At 38.0% G+C, this 17655-nt stretch overlaps 1 protein-coding gene across 1 annotated transcript in view; it reads right to left on the reverse strand.

The window, feature by feature from the left end:
• Positions 1-17655, reverse strand: part of LOC149024219 (Thioredoxin family protein) — a 60594-nt gene that overhangs the window by 24555 nt on the left and 18384 nt on the right. The window contains exons 2-5 of the mRNA XM_089144529.1: positions 10709-10773; positions 7604-7676; positions 7438-7456; positions 6612-6731 (exon numbers count right to left, since the gene is read on the reverse strand). Of these exons, the coding sequence (XP_089000655.1) occupies positions 6612-6731; positions 7438-7456; positions 7604-7676; positions 10709-10773 (277 nt within the window). The remainder of the gene's footprint in view (positions 1-6611; positions 6732-7437; positions 7457-7603; positions 7677-10708; positions 10774-17655) is intronic.

Genomic DNA, 17655 nt, shown 5'->3' on the forward strand with positions numbered 1-17655 from the left:
AATCCAATTTCAATTTATCCCATTATGAACTAAATAAAAGAACACGTGGTCATGGAAGAAAAATGTACTGAAGTCCAATGATGAAATAGAAGATAGGATCCTTGGCATGTTAGTCAAATTCTCACTTGTTGAAAGCTTGGTCAGGGGTTCATGTCTTGGAAACACAAGCAAATCTATTAATATATATATATATATATATATATATATAGCAAGGGTGCACATACTTGACCCTATTCAGGTCCAGCTATACACAAGAGCCTTGTGCATCAGGGTATGGCGTTGGATTTTGTCCTGTGAAAATTGTTAGTTTTATTAGTTTACAAGAACTAATATCTACTAAAAAATTTAACTTGGTTAAATCTATATATATTGTAAATCAGACCAAGGCTCAGCCAGATTAAGACATCGTTGAGGACACAAAGTATTGGACTACTAGAGTGAGAGTTGTCAAGCATAGCTGAGGAAATATAGGTGACACAAAATTGAAGACATATTCAAAGAAGAAGCCCATTGGGTCCAGCCCATCAAAGGCCTAAAGCTATCACCCAAATAAACCTATGGCTTTCATGGGCTATGACTGTTTTAGTGGTTAAAGTTAGCCTACATATTTTGATCTCCATGGTCTAGACCTAAGCCCAAGTCTAGTTCTTGAAAAGTCAACAAAAAGGGTTGTGCTTTGAAAATGAAAAAACTCATTGTCAAAGGAGTTTTCCTTTGTCAAGAGTTAGGTAGTAGTTGAGTTACTAATAGGTAGGTGGCGTTAGCTAGTGGTTGGATGTTACAATTAATGTTTTTGTCTCTTTAGAATGCTATATAAAGAAACATATGTAAGAGGGCGAGGACACAACTCAACACTCAACTTTGAAATCAAATTGCTTGTTAGTTATTTCCTCTTTGAAGAATATTTGTGATTAATCAAGGAAGATTGGTGTTCGATCCAATCGATCCACCTTGTGGTGTCAGGCCGGGTGTACTTTGTTGTTATTACTTTTCTCTCGATTCTCTTATATTGTTCCTTCATGTCTTCTTCATAGTTCTACCCCTGTTTTGAAAATCTAATCAAAACATGTTGTTAAGCTAAAATCCTTGTATCACCACTCCAATTTTCAGCCTACCTTCATATCTAAATTTTATTTATCTTAAGTCTATTAAATCAGAAATTATTCCCTGTGAAAGATTCTATTTGGCTACTATTTTGATCAATCAAATATAGTACTACATTATTAGGTATCAGAGCCATAACAGGGAGTAAAACTTCTGGATCATCCAATCCAACTGACCCTATGGCAACAATGATGGGGATGTTTTAACAACTGAGCAACCAAATCACTGCAAACCAAAAGCAAATAAATGAGAGGTTCTCAGAAATGGAAGCCAAAGTTGCTGCCTCTACTCATGCTCCTCACCCTCCACTTCCTAGCTAGCACATTCTATAGCCAATTTTTCTCCTCGAAGAAAGATAGGGAGAGGACCCCAAAGGATTCCAGTTGTGTAACCGACTTTCGAGGAGCACCTACAAAGTTATTTCACTAGAGAACAACCTACATCCAATAGGCATGTTGGTGACTCTAACAAGGTTAAGCTTGAACTCAAAGAATACTCGACTAAGCATGATCTTCAAGTGTTTTATAATTGGTTGGCAGCGTTTGGATGACTATTTTGATTGGTATGAACTATCAGAGAAGTTGGCACATACCAAGCTAGTTGGAGCTGCACGAGAATGGTGGAGAACTCATGAATATAAGTCGGAAGATCCTGGTAGAGCTCCTACTACATGGGAAATGAAGGAAGAACTGAGAGAGAAGTATTTGTCATCTACTTTTCGATTGCGACTACAAGACAAGTTAAATTCTCTCCGTCAAGGGAACTTGTCAGTTAAGATTATGTGGAACAAGTTGACTCTTTCTTCTCGTACAGGAATTCGAGAGAGGGAGATCCAAATCCTGTCACATTTTAGATTGGGTTTATGGCCTTAAATCAATAGGGCCATTAAAGTTGTGGATGTAGAGAACGTGCAAGATTGTTTTGAAAAAGCCCTACGTGCGGACGAATTATTGGCATCCAACAACAAAAGGTTTGGAAACCAAGTCAGGGAGGTTAGGCGAAATTTCCAGCACCAAAACCTACTACAACAACCCCTACTCAACCCACATTTCCTACCCGACAAGATAAGGGCAAGGCTCCTATGACTAGTGGCAGCCAACCACAATGTTTTCATTGTCAAGAGGTTGGACATTATGCTAAATATTGCCCACACCATCAAAAGATTAATGTAGTTGCTAAAATTGGAAAGTCAACAAAGGAAGAAGATCCTGATCTATTCCCATACCCGCTCGATGATGGCGACTATGACGGAGCTGCATATGATGAGGATGATGCTAATAGAAGTGATGCTTATGGCATTCATATAGTAAGCCGCATCTTGGTGTCTAAAACCAAACAAGAGGATTGGTGGCGCAATTGTATCTTCCACAGTCGTACGAAGTCCAGAGATAATACCGCTTGGGTGATAGTTGACAGTAGGAGCTGCGTCAACGTTACTTCAGACACCTTTGCCAAGAAAGCAAACTTGAAGGTGGAGAAGCACTCTCAACCATATCGGGTATCCTTGCTGAATGGGGATACTCTAGAGGTAAATCAACGGTGTTCCGTACCACTGAAGCTCCATCAATACGAGGAAGAGGTATGGTGTGATGTATCCATGTGCATCTTACTGATGTTCTATTTGGTTGACCATGGATGTATAATAACGATGTTATGGTTGGGGGGAAGAAAAACTAGTGTGTATTCAAGTTCAAAGGAGTTCACATTGTCCTCCGCCCAGTCAATGTCCCCGTTGAAATGCGTTAGCGGAGGTCCTTGAGGACCAACAAAAGGGGACTAATGAAGCACAAAAGTTGTTATCCATACCACAAAAGAAGCTGTTGGTTGCTCCTCATAAGGAGTTCATTCACACTAGTCATGATACGAGGCTAGTATTGGCTCTTGTTACAAGGGAAGTTACCCCTCCACCTGAGGTGACATTCCCTCCACCCATTAAAGAGTTACTTTCTGATTTTTATGATGTGGTTACTGATGAGTTGCCTAATGAGCTACCTCCTATGCGCGATATTCAACATGCCATGCATTAGCCCAACAGAGCACAAAGATCTCAAATGACAGGTGAATGAGTTTCTACATAAAGGATTCAGTCAGGAGAGCTTAAGTCCATGTATTGTACCGGCATTAGTCACTCAAAAGAAGGGTGGCTCATGGCGCATATGTGAGGACAATACAACTACCAACAAGATTACATTCAAGTATAGGTTTCTTACATGACCTATTAGACATGCTATCCGGGGCTAAGATCTTTCTAAATTGGGTCTTAGAAGTGACTATCATCATATTCGTATTCGATCTGGAGATGAATGGAAAACTGCCTTCAAGTCAAGGATGGACTAAAGACCAAGGATGAACTATCTGAATGGAAAGTCATGCCTTTTGGTTTGACGAATGCACCTAGCACATTCATAACACAGGTACTCCGTCCATGTATTGGTTGATTTTTGGTCGTATACTACATCCAGACGATCACATCAATTATCTACAGCAAGTCTTGAGAGCTATGCCATGAGAAGCTATATATCAATCTCAATAAATGCTCCTTTATGCTGTCAAAAGTTGTGTTCCTTGGTTTGTATCATCGCAAGGGGTTGAAGCTGATCTATAGAAGATTAAAAGTATAACAAATTGGCCTACACCAAAGACAATCACCGAGGTTCGTAGTTTTCATGGACTTGCATCGTTTTATGGGAGATTCATTCGGAACTTTAGTGCAGTCATGGCACCTATTACGGGTGTTTGAAGCAAAAGATGACAGAGGCTCTAATACTTCACCTACCAGAACAAAGCGGGAAAGGAGAATACAGTGACTGATGCATTGAGCTGAAAAGTACTTACTTACTTTTAGCACATTCTTAGCACATGTAGTTAGCATTGATCAAATGCGTTATGAGTATGCATTTGACAAAGATTTCAACAAGCCATACAAGGAGTAGCAAGGTAAGCAAGCATCATAAATACTCACTTCACAATGGGTATTTGTTTTTGGGAACTCGGTTATGCATTCCAAATTCTTCCCTATGACATCACATCATATGGGAGTTGTTGCATGTCAAAGGTTTGGGAGGTCATTTCGACAGGGATAAGACTATCATACAAGTTACCGATCGGTATTATTGGCCTCATATTGCAAAGGATGTTGATCATGTAATCAAGAGATGCAGAGTCTGTCAGCTAGCCAAGGGAACTAAAAAAATTACAGGTTTGTACTCACAATTACTAGTTCCTTATGCTCCTTGGATTGATCTTAGTATGGATTTCATACTTGGGCTACCCTCAACAAAAGAGCGATATGACTCCATCATGGTTTTGGTTGACCGATTCTCAAAGATGGCTCACTTTATACCATGTCGCAAGACCTTTGATGCATTACAAAGATATTCTTTAAGGAGGTTGTACAACTACATAGGCTTCCAAGTAGCATTGTCTCAGATGGTGACGTCAAGTTCATGATCTACTTTTGTAAGACATTGTGGCTGAAAACGAACACAAAGTTATAGTTTTCAACCGCATTCCATCCACAAACTGACGGGTAGACAAAGGTGGTGAGTCGAAGCTTGGGAAACTTACTAAGGTGTTTGGTTTGTGATTATGAGAAGACACGGCCGTCCATACTCAACATGGCTAAGTTTGCTTACAACAGCTCATTTAATCGTACGACAGGTCGTACTCCATTTGACATTCTACTTGGAGTTCAACCCTGACGGCCTATAGACCTCGTCCCACCACCACCACAAGCACACATGAGTATTGAGGCTGACAAGTTTCTGATATCACAAAGGTACATGTTGATGTTCGCCGATGAATTGTTCTCAGCAATGATGTCTACAAGGCTACAGCAGATTGTCATCGACGATATGTGGAGTTTCAACCAAGAGACATGGTGATGGTTCGTGTCAATCCGGAAAGGTCCCAACATGAGGTCTACACAAACTCCATCCAAAGAAAATGAGTCCATAAATAGTGTTGAAACGCATTGGACCAAATGCCCCTGTATTCAAGCTACCAAAAGAAATAAACATAAGCAATGTCTTTAACGTGGTTGACTTACATCTTTATGTAGAACACCACTCTGATAATGGATACACTGAACAAATGTTGAGGCTGCCCCAACTCAAGCCACCAATCACTGACATTATTGAGGAGGTTTTGGATGACTTACAAAACCACTCGTCATGGCCCTAGATACCATGCTTCCCTCGTCAAATGGAAGAATCATCTACGACATGATAGTACTTGGATTCATACTGACGATTTCAAGAACTCGATCTCAATTTGTATGAACATTACATGTCATTCATTCATTCATCGTTGAAGATGAACATTTTCAAGCCGGGGAGAGTTGATGCAGAATTGAATACATATTCAATAAAAAAGAAGGTCATTGGATTAAGCCCATCAAATGCCTAAAGCGATCACCCAAATCAGCCCATAAAGCTAGGCTAGGCTTGTTTTAGTGAGTTAAAGTTAGCCCACATATTTTGATCTCCATGGTCTAGACCTAAGCCCAAGTCTAGTTCTTAAAAAATCAATAAAGGGGTTGTGCTTTGAAAGTAAAAGAGCTCATTGTCAAAGGAGTTTTCCTTTGTCAAGAGTTAGGCCGTAGTTGAGTTATTTATAGGAAGGTGGTGTTAGCTAGTGGTTGGATGTTACAATTAATGTCTATGTCTCTTTAGAATGCTATATAAAGAGACTTATGCAAGAGAGTGACGACACAACTCAACACTCAACTTTGATATCAAATTGTTTGTTAGCTATTTCCTCTTTGAAGAATTCTTGTGTTTGATTAAGGAAGATTGGTGTTCAATCCAATCGATCCACCTTACAGTGTCAAGCGCAGGTGTACTTTGTTGTTCTTATTTTTCTCTCAATTCTCTTATATTATTCTTTTCATGTCTTCTTCATAGTTCTACCCCTATTTTGAAGACCTATTTAGTCCATGTAGTTAAGCTAATATCCTTGTACCACCACTCCAGTTTTCAGCCTACCTTCATATCTGAATTCTGTTTATCTTAAGTCTATTAAATATGAAATTATTCCGTGTGAAAGATCCTATTTAGCTACTGCTTTGATCAATCAAATACAATACTACATTAATAGGTTTTAAGCCAAACCTATCCACTGGTTAGGCATTTCATAATATTTTTCTTCCAGAGTTGTTGATGGTACTAAGAGATGTTAAGCTATTCAAAATCCTAAAATATTTCAGTTTCAACTTTGTTGAAAGAAACCAACTCTGGTGTGTGCTACTTAAGAAGAATTATAATTGTATTTGATCATACGCTAAGTCATTGAATATGCTTAACAAGTTTCCCAGGTATAATTACATGAGTTGGTTTTGGGTTCCCCCCCCCCCCCCCCCCACCCCCTCTCCTGAACTCTCCATCTACTATCTAGAAATAAAATGTTGGTGTCACATAAATGGCAGGCAGATTCTCTGAATTATGACTTCTTATTCTAATAAATTTTTGAAGCCATGAGAAATAAGTCATTGGCAGATGTTATCAGACCATGTAGGGAAACTGCTTCTTTCCACCCATCTGAGCAACTTTGGGGCGAAAATTCGGACCATTCCTTGGGCAAGGATAGTAAAGAACATCAAGATCCAACAAGGCAACAATTTCTCTAACCTGTAATACAAACCTGAAGTGTCAGTCCACCAACAGTACTATAAATATGGAGAGAAAAAACAAATATATAAATATGAAGCAGTGATATGCCAGTAATCAAAGGCGTCATTTTGTTCCTATAGCTTCACATTGAAATCCACTGATGACATCCACGGTAGCTAGAAAAATTGAAAAATACAATACACTAAACATCCAAGAGAAGGGGGGAAAAAAGTAATGAACTTCGTATCCATCATCTTCGACAATTCATGACATCATATCTTAAATTGTTCCCACCAAATTGCTAATCAAAAACCACTCGGTTGCCGATTCCTGGGTGGGGTGTGACCGGGAATTAGACAATAATAGCTAACATTTTGATAGAGTTCTGATAGAGTTAGATGCAGGCTTAGCATCCAAGAAAAAAGAGTTCACACATGGGCAGCCACAAAATAAAGCACCAAGTAAAGATTTTGCACACATCTAACCCAATATAATCAAACTTTAAACCATCTAGATTCCAACACAGAATTAGTGAAGGATTTAGCAATCGGATCATTCTAGATTCAGCTAGGACCTGGCAAGTCAAGCTTAAAATCTTGACTAGACAAAAAATGTAAGGGATGTCTAAAGAATAAGGAAAATGAAGCAGTAAGGCCGACAAAAGAACTTCAAATTAAAGATTAATTTTAGAAAATAAAATAGGAATTGCTTGGGGTTTGATTACCTTCCGACAAAATGGACAGCTGTAGTTTCCATGTGGCCCACAAAAACCCATACGTGAAGAAAGCCAAATTAGTTTCATCACAAACAAACCGACCATGTAACAATGAAGATGAAGTGAGCATACAAATCAACTGACACCTCCTACCTCCAGTGAGAGCTTAAAGTACCTTTCAAATTCATAAATCTCAATAGGATTCTCCGGGCGAGGGCCTAATTTTGATCTCTCTTTCACCTTGAAACCTGCATATAGTAGTAACCAGGAACCACAAATCAGATGATCTTCCCACCTGACATATGCTGCTGTACAAAGAAATTCAATCATGAATCTCCTCCAAAAAATTTCAACAGGAGGAATATGAGAAGTGTTTGGGTCCATTCCTTTTGTTTTATTCAGGAACTAAGTAACTATTACTATACAAAATAACCAATAAAAGAATAGTAGGCTTGTATTTTATATATCAGTTGATACAACAGTGTAAATGCCTGAAGTTAACATATAACTGGAGACCATTGAGGTCAAACACTAGTGAAGTGACATCCTCTCTCCCCCTTTCTGGGGGGACAAAGGAAGGGGAGGAGAACCAGATGACATCAACAGTATGAAGACAAACAAGGAAATTATTTACATCTGTCAGAGAACAAACACCAAAATGAATTAGTGTCTCACCAATCAGCAAGTGGGCACATATTCATTGGTCATGAAAGCTGGACTGCTAAAGATAACTATTTCCTAATCAAATAATCAAATTATATATATGAACTCCAAATTTATTTTTTTTGGGTTCAAGAACTTCAAGATGACAACCCATAGGCAAATAAACATAATGAACTTAAGACATTTTTCTACTCTGGCAAGTCCATGAGCTTAAGTAGAGGAAAAAGTTATATCATGACAGAAATAGAACACCTTATATAAAAGTTTGCAGCTAACGAAACATAGAGAGTGAATGGAGCTAACTTTAGGTATTGTATTAAATGTAATCTTTCAAGTTCAATTTATCAACTCTTTTAGGGTAAAGAATAATTTCTGATCTGACATCATAAAGAGGACAATTTATACTCTCATCCTGTTCCTCTAGCTGCTTCATTTGATCAAATGAGAAGTTCAATTACCACCACTGTTGTTGTTGTTTCCCTTTTCACATAAAATCTTCTGTTTCTGTCTCCTTTTTCTTCTTTTTTTCTTGTTTATTTTATGGGTGGGGAGAATGTAAAAGGAATTTTACGCGACAAAAAGTCCACTGGAACAAAAACTACGAGGTCATCCTTCAACCTTAGACAAGGAAAATATAATACTGCTATCGAATGCTTGATGGAAGGGAATCCATTAACTGGCCACCTAAAATCCAAGCAACACTCAATTGTTTGGCTCCTCATGTATCAGACTTTTCCTTTTATATCATCCACTAACGACAACCCATCTTCCAAAATACTGAACTTTTCAACAATTTCCCAAAGCATAATTGAGCTCAATAGAGAAATATTTTGCTAAGTGCTTCACCACGTGGCAGGTATCCTCACGTAAATAAGCAATGAAAAAGGAATGAGGACTGAAAAGCTCCTTAAAATGAGATGACACACATAAAGAGCTTCAGAATGACAGAGAAGGGAGACTGAACAAGATCCAAAGTTAAGGATTCAGCATGGAATCCAAGGATGTAAAGCCTTTTACTACACTTGGAGGAAAGACAATAGTCGTTAAAATACTGTTATTCTTTTTACTACCTGAGATCTCCCTAAGTCCTAACATAGCATGCATATATCCATCAAAAATGCAGCACTGAACCAGAAGCAGGTTAACAGCTTTCTGCACCACACTTTAAGCACAGACAAACTTCTCAAAACCCTGCTATTCATTTTTCTACCCCGAAGCTCCAAAAACAGCATATGACATATATCCTCAACAAACAAAAATTTCCCAGAAGCAATGGACCAAAGATAACTGATTAACTAAAGGTCCAACATGTGAAGAAAAAACAAAGGGTAATAAAAAATTAACTATATCCAACTGGATGATGCACAACAGAACCATAAGAAAGGAACCAATCTTTGTGAGGCTCATGAAGATAAAACAAGTCAATTTTATTTGTGATATATAAGAGCTCCATCAAGTTGCTAAACAGCAATTTGTATTATTTGTTTTGCCTAGAATCTGGACAATATTAAACAACTTTGGGATTAAGAATTTTTTGGGAATTAAGTAATCAAACTAAGCAGAATTATTGTGGTCTAATGTTTTTCTAAATAGGCTTTAAGATCTTATTCCTTCATTCCTCTTCAACTTTTTTTTAAAGGTAAATATCATTTACCTCCCCTCTTAGCTGGACAAATAGCACTTACACCCCCTCTTAGTTGGATAATATCACTTATCTAGTAAATATATCAAACACCTCCCCTCTGTTAATTTTTTCGGTTAAATTTAACTTTTACCGTTAAATATTTTTCTAAAACTCCAAACTACCATTGACTATATATATATATATATATATATATTTTATTTTATTTTTAATTTTAAACCCTAAATTACCATAATCACCCTAGCAGTTAAAATACTAAATTACCCTTAATTAAAATAATTGTTAAAAACCAAAACACTATAGTTATAACCCAAATAATTTTTAATCATTAAAAACCCAACATACCCTTTTTTTTTTTTTTTTATCAAACAATTGAAATTAAAAAAAAAAAAAAACCCAAAATAGTAGTACGTGTTTAATTTTATCCATACCCCTTTTTTTTTAATTGCATTTTTAAATTTACTTGATAGTAGTACGTGTTTTTTTAATTGTTTGATAAAATTTAAAATAGAAAAAGGGTATGTTGGGTTTTTAATAATTAAAGATAATTTAGTTTTAACTATGGTGTTTTGGTTTTTAATAATTATTTTAATTGAGGGTAATTTAGTATTTTAACTGTTAGGTGATTACGGTAATTTATGGTTTAAAATAAAAAAATATTTTTAGCCAAGGGTAGTTTGGGATTTTTAAAAATATTTAACGGTAAAAGTTAAATTTAACCGAAAAAGTTAACAGAGGGGAGGTGTTTGATATATTTGCTAGGTAAGAGGGGAGGTAAGTGATATTATCCAAGTAAGAGGGGGTGTAAGTGCTATTTGTTCAACTAAGAGGGGAGGTAAGTGATATTTACCCTTTTTTTAATTTTCACAAGGTCAGGCAAACGTTTTCTGCTGGTGAAAAGGTACCTTTTCTCTTTTGTGGTCAACAGTTAACGAAGCCCTGATTACTTCCAAAGTAATAAAGGCACCATATTACCTGCAATTTCAAATGCATACTCGCCTGGTGGGATTTCATCAGGAGACACAGAAGATGCAGAATACCTGCCAAGATGAAATTTCCAGTACAAAAAAGTCAGAAGCATAACTTATAGTGAGTAATGATTCTACATATGAGTCTTGTATTCACAAGCACAAACTCCATCAAATAAAGAAAGATAAGGAAAATAAATTTCAGAAAAGATAATGGAATGGTCTTAAATTAGATTAACAACCTAAGCTACCCACCAACAAAATTCTTAAAAAAATAATGATAAATGAATAAAATAAAATAAAAAATCGTGTTACATATGTCAATGAACCTGGCCCATCCAACCAAAAAGAAAAATGAACCCCCCCCCCCCCCACCTTGATAACTAGCTATAGGGAAAGAAAATATGAAATTCATGATAGAGATTACACTTCCAGCAAGTTAGGACAAGGGATTGGCCAGAGCAATAGATTAATATACAGCTTTTTATAATAGCGACAATAAAAATAGTTACCCTTTCCCGTAAATCACCATAACTACTTTCACTTTTCTCAATTACTAACAACTATTTTCCCCCATAAAATTACGAGATATTCACAGAACAATTTATCTCTGGAATCTTCCTTGTTGACTAGGACAATGAAATGAAGGAAGATAACCACACATCATGATGACTAGCAGACCTAGCATACGGCAGGCAAGTGAGCTTCTTCACTGACTGCTTAGGGTGCATCGTAGTTGCTACCATTTGTATTGGTTACCATCTCCCTTGAGGATTCTTCCTAATGTAACCCAGGGTCCACTAAAACCCGCTACAGTAACCCCTACTCAACCCACATTTCCTACCCGACAAGATAAAGGCAAGGCTCTAATAACTAGTGGCAACCAAACACAGCGTTTTCAAACCTTATGCTAAATATTGTCCACTGCCATCAAAAGATTGATGTTGTTGCTGAAATTGAAAAGACAGCAGAGGAAAAAGATCTTGATCTATTCCCATACCCGCTTTATGATGGTGACTATGAGGAGCTGCATATGATGATGATACCAACGGTGGTGACACTTATGGCATTCATCTAATAAGCCACATCTTAGTGGCTGAAACCAAAAGAGAGGATTGGCGGCACAATTGTATCTTCTACAATCACATGAAATCTAGAAATAACACAGCCTTGGTGATAATTGACAGCGGAAGCTGCGTCAACGTTACTTCAGACACCTTTGGGAAGAAGGCAAACTTGAAGGTGGAGCACCCTCAACCATGTCAGGTATACTTGCTGAATGGGATTACTCTGGAGATAAATCAACTTTGTTTCATACCACTAAAGCTCCACTGACATGAAGAAGAGGTATGGTGTGATGCAATTTCTATGCATCTTATTGATGTTCTATTTGGTCGACCATGGATGTATGATAACGATGTTATGGTCAAGGGAAAGAAAAACTAATTTGTATTCAAGTTCAAAGGACTTTACTGTCCTCCGTCTAGTCAATGTCCCAGCTGAAATGCGTCATCGAAGGTCCTTGAGGACCAACCAAAAGGGCAGCAATGAAGCAAAGAAGTTGTTGTCCATACACAAAAGAAGTTGTTAGTTGTTCCTCCCAACTAGTTCATTCACACTAGCCATAATACAGGGCTGGTACTGGCTCTTGTTACAAGGGAAGTTACCCCTCAACTTGAGGTGACATTCCCTCCACCCATCAAAGAGTTATTTCTTGATTTTTCTAATGCAGTTCCTAATGAGCTCCCTAATGAGCTATCTCCTATGCGTGATATTCAACATGCAATTGATTTGATACCCAAATCGGTGTTACCAACCCTACCAACTTATCGCCTCAACCCTACAGAGCATAGTGAGCTCAAAAAACAGCTGGATGAGTTACTACATAAAAGATTCATTCAAGAGAGCTTAAGTCTGTGTGCTGTAAAAGCATTGCTCAATCCAATAAAGGATGGCTCAAGGCGTATGTGTGTGGACAGTAGAGCAATCAACAAGATTTCAGTCAAGTATAGGTTCCTATACCACGGCTTGATGACATGTTCGACATGTTGTCTGGGGCTAGGATCTTTACTAAATTGGGCCTCAGGAGCGGCTATCATCAGATTCGTATTCAACATGAGGATGAATGAAAGACTGCCTTCAAGACCAAGGATGGACTATTTGAATGGAAAGTCATGCCTTTCGGTCTAATGAATGTACCTAGCACATTCATAAGGGTTATGACATAGGTAAGTCATCCTTTTATTGGTCAATTTTTGGTCGTATACTTTGATGACATATTGATCTCTAGCAACCATCTGGATGATCACATTGATCACCTACATCAAGTCTTGAGAGTGCTTCGCACTGAGAAGCCATATATCAATCTTAAGAAATGCTCCTTTATGTTGCCAAAGGTTGTGTTCTTGGTTTTATTGCCTCATCACAGGGAATTGAAGCTTATCAAGAGAAGACAAAGAGCATAATTAATTGGCTACCCCAAAGATAATCATTGAAGTCCATAGTTTCCATGGACTAGCATCATTTTACAGGAGATTCATTCAGAACGTGCAATCATGGAACCTATTACTGAATGTTTGAAGCAGGACAAAGACGAGTTCAAATGGACAATAGCGGCAACCAATGTTTTTCATCTTATCAAACAAAAGATGACCAAATTTGATTTAATGAGAAGAAGGATGTAAAATACATTTATAAATTATTAAAGCAAGTGGTGAAGGAGGTTGGAGTGGAGAATGTGATCCAAATTGTGACTGATAATGGCTCCAACTACAAGAAAGATGGGTTGAAGATGTAGGGGAACCCCAGGTATCAAAACATGCTTCTACTTCTAGTACTAATTTTCGTTTTAAATACATATATTTACATTACATGTACACTTCAGAACTTTGTATTGATGCCTTGATGGATGGACAACTATAGGCTATTTTGGACTCCATGTGTTGCTCACTGCATTAACTTAATGCTAAAGGACATTGGAAAGGTCAAGCTTGTGAAGAAGACCGTGGAGCAAGCCTAACAAGTTAGCACGTCATCTATAACCACACATATGCATTAAAGATGATGAGGGACAAGTGTTAGGGTGACTTAGTGAGGCCAAGCATAACCAGATTTGCAACCAATTGGATAACACTGCAGAGCTTTGAAAGTAGGAAGACTGGCCTTAGGAGCATGTTTGCATCAGAGCAGTTAAACAACTGGGAGGGTTCTTCATCCATTGGAGGAAGGAGAGAACAATTGAACATACTCAATGACAATTTTTGGCATAATGTAAGGACAGTGATGAACATGCTTAAGCCTGTGGTGCATGTGTAGAGGATGGTAGATTAGCAGAGAAGACCTACTCTGCCACACATATGGACTATAGTAGATAGGATGAAGCAGCAAGTTGCTTAGGTCAACCCATATGGCAACAAGAAAGTCCTCGACATCATCCAAGTTGATGGGAGTTCCATTGCATAAGGCTGGTGAGTTGTTAAGTCTAAGATTCAATTTAATTTTTATTATGTTATCACACTATTAAGTATTTAAGTATTAACTATTCCCTATTATTTTTTCTTTTTCTTATACAACATACTATTTAAATCCCAAGTACCATTACAAGGACAATCTTAGGATGAGGCAAGATTTGATGGACGTCATCCAAACTGTAGTGGAGAAGTTGGAACTGGATCCATCTAAACAAGAAATCATCCTTATGGAGGTGAGATAATGATTTGATATTCACAATTCATAGTTTTATACTAAGTTATGAACCTAGTTATTGTTTTTTTTTTTTTTTTTTTTTCGAGTTTTTTACGTGTGGGTCCCTTTAGTGGACCATAAACTAATGTACGGTTCCCTTAATGCAATATATTACGTGTGGGTCCCAAGCAAACTAACATCATTAGCCACCGTTAAATATATTCAAATTTCAAACATAAAGGGACCAAAGTGCCCCTCAGGTTATTTAATATATTGTGTTAATATATTATTTTAAAAAGAGATAATTGGTCATTAAACTTTAATTATATGGTTAAAATATATGTATACAAAAAAAGGAAAAAAATATAATAACACAATATATTAAATAATCTAAGGGGCATTTTGGTCCCTCATGTTTGAAATTTGAATATACTTAATGGCGACTAACGATGTTAGTTTGGTTAGGACCCACACATAATACATTGCACTAAGCGGACCCAACATTAGTTTGTGGTCCACTAAGGGGGCCCACATGTAAGAAACTTTTTTATATGTATATTTGATAAAGGCATTTAGAGATGCCACCAGGAGCTTTGGTCATTCTATGATTGTATCGAGAGGGGAATCCGCCCCTGGGGTAAGTTCATTTATAATATATTTAATTATTATATTCTATCTTTAACTTAGCTATTTTAAGTATTGAAATGACTTGGAGTCTATGTTGAGCTGAATGGCGGTTGCAATTTGGACGTGACTCACCCCACTTGAGTAAGATTGCAAGCAAAGTGCTCTCCCAGACATGTTCTGCCACTGATTGTGAGCGAAATAGAAACACCTTCAACCACATCCACTCAAAGAGGCGCAACTGATTGGGCATAAGCGTCTAAAGGACCTTGTCTACTTAGACTATAATATGAGACTAAGGAAGGATCATATTAGACAGGGGATGGACAGAGAGAGTAACAATATCGAGTTGACCAACATATTTGAGATGGATGATGATGACAATCCAGTAGTTGATTGAATCAGGGATAGTGGAAAGCCTTTGTTAGATAAGCGTATAGAGGACCTTGTCTACTTAGACTATAATATAAGACTAAGGAAGGATCATATTAGACAGGGGATGGACAGAGAGAGTAACAATATCGAGTTTACCAACATATTTGAGATGGATGATGATGATAATCCAGTAGTTGATTGAATCAGGGATAGTGGAGAGCCTTTGTTGGATGAGGAGGGAGGTTGTCCCAGAAGACAGATTGCAGAGGAGATGGGGGCTGATGTGGAGGACTTCATGGCCCAGGAGGGGAGTGCACATGCAGCGCCCGCCCATCCCTTCACGCCACACCCTAGTGCATCCACCAAGAGTGAGGATTTGATTGTCTAGTCAGACACTAAGGATGATGTGACTCAGGCCTCCAGCAATGACGATGATGATGATGATGATGACGATGATGGAGGGGATGAAGAGGGTGTTGGACCTCATAATCAGGATTCAGTTGATCCTAAAGACAGGCCACCACCAGTACGTGAGAGTCAGGGGGAGGATGACCACCAAGATTCACAGGCGAGAGTCACTTCACCCCCGCGACACGGGATTCAGACCATACTAGAGCTACATCTCAAGGAAAAAATGTTTCCTCCACATATTCGAGGAAGGGGAAGGGGATACGGCACGCCTATAGCACGAAGGACATGCCATCAAATGGGTCTTACCGTCTAGCTGATGCGGAGAGCTTGGTGGGATCTATGAGATCGATGAGCATAGATGATTCTAGAAACTCCACCTCCAAAGGATCCGGATGGCATAGGTCTTTAGAGTCCTCATATGATATTGTTGTGGAGAGTATTGGTTTTACTAGGTCGACTTATGGAGCTTATGGTTATAGACTTACGGTGTCCCTCCTGGCTATCAAACTCAGGGTCAACCACCAATGGAGCCTTATGGTATTCCTCCCACTGTCACCTATCAGAGTTAGCCACTGGAACCTTATTGTCAGTATGGAATTTATGGTGTCCCTACCCCTGCTGACAACCAGGGTGTTCCATATGCAGTTGAGTCAGTTCCTTATCCAGAGATTCAGAACTTCCCACCATCAGGAAATCTTGGGCATGTGGATGAGGCCATGTACAGAGTTGCAAATGTCGACTACGTCGACAACTATATGGGGCAAACGTCATTGGACTTGTATTGTCATTTGTATAGGGTGCAGAACGAAGAGGGAGACATGGAATAGAGTAGATTTATAATTGGTAACATTCTCGCTTCTTTTCATCTATAGTATATACTTTACTGTTACATTTTCAATGGTTTTTTTGGTAAACGAGTATTTCCATAATGTTTATTATGCTTGAAATAGGTAGTATGCAAGAATCCAAATCATTTTGAGTCCATATAAGGCCCGAAATTGAAGTTTGAATTTTCATTAGAAAACAAAATTACAAATTTTGACTGAAATTTCAACCTTTTTCAGGGTCAAAATTCTTGTTTCAACCGAAATTTTTTCCTTGATAAGAAGAACTCATTGTCAAAAGAGTTTTCCTTTGTCAAGAGTTAAATAGTGGTTCAATCATTAATAGGTAAGTATTAGCTAGTGGTTGAATGTTACATTTAATGTTTGTATCTCTTTAAGATGCTATATAAAGAGACTCATATAAGAGGAGGAGGCACTCATCATTTGAAATCAAAATTGCTTTGTTAGCTCTTCTTCCCTATGGAAATGCCTTGTGTTTGATCAAGGCAGATTGGTGTTTGATCCAATCGATCCACCTTGCAGTGCAAAGCCCAGGCGTTATTTTCCTATCCTTGCTATATATCATTTCCTCATTTTCTCCATCTAGTTCTAATTCTTCTATTTCAGTTACTACCCTTACCTGGAAGTACAAATATGTCCCTATTGTTCTGATGTTTTCCTAGAGTTATCATTGTGATCACTCTCTAGATTTCAGATGTAGATTTCAGCTTTCCTCCACATCTGAAATCTGTCTCATTCTTAAGTCTGTGAAATCTGAATTTCCTTCCTGTGGAAAGATCCTATTTGGCTATTGTTTTGATCAATCAAATATAGTACTACATTAAAGTGGAACACCCCTACCCAAACCCTAATCCTCTCCATCTCTGTCCACAACCATCACAGCCCCTGCCCTCCATCTCAGACCTTAAAAACAGCCCCAACCCCATTGCAAATCATTACCCTGCCTTCCCCTTTAGTTACAGCCCAATCCTAGACCACCCTAAGCTGCCATAGCCCTACCCCTTCCCCCCTGCGA

This window comes from Hakea prostrata, chromosome 2 (assembly GCF_041222555.1).
Source record: "Hakea prostrata isolate BN-2017 chromosome 2, UWA_Hpros_2, whole genome shotgun sequence".
NCBI classification, from domain to species: Eukaryota; Viridiplantae; Streptophyta; class Magnoliopsida; order Proteales; family Proteaceae; genus Hakea; species Hakea prostrata.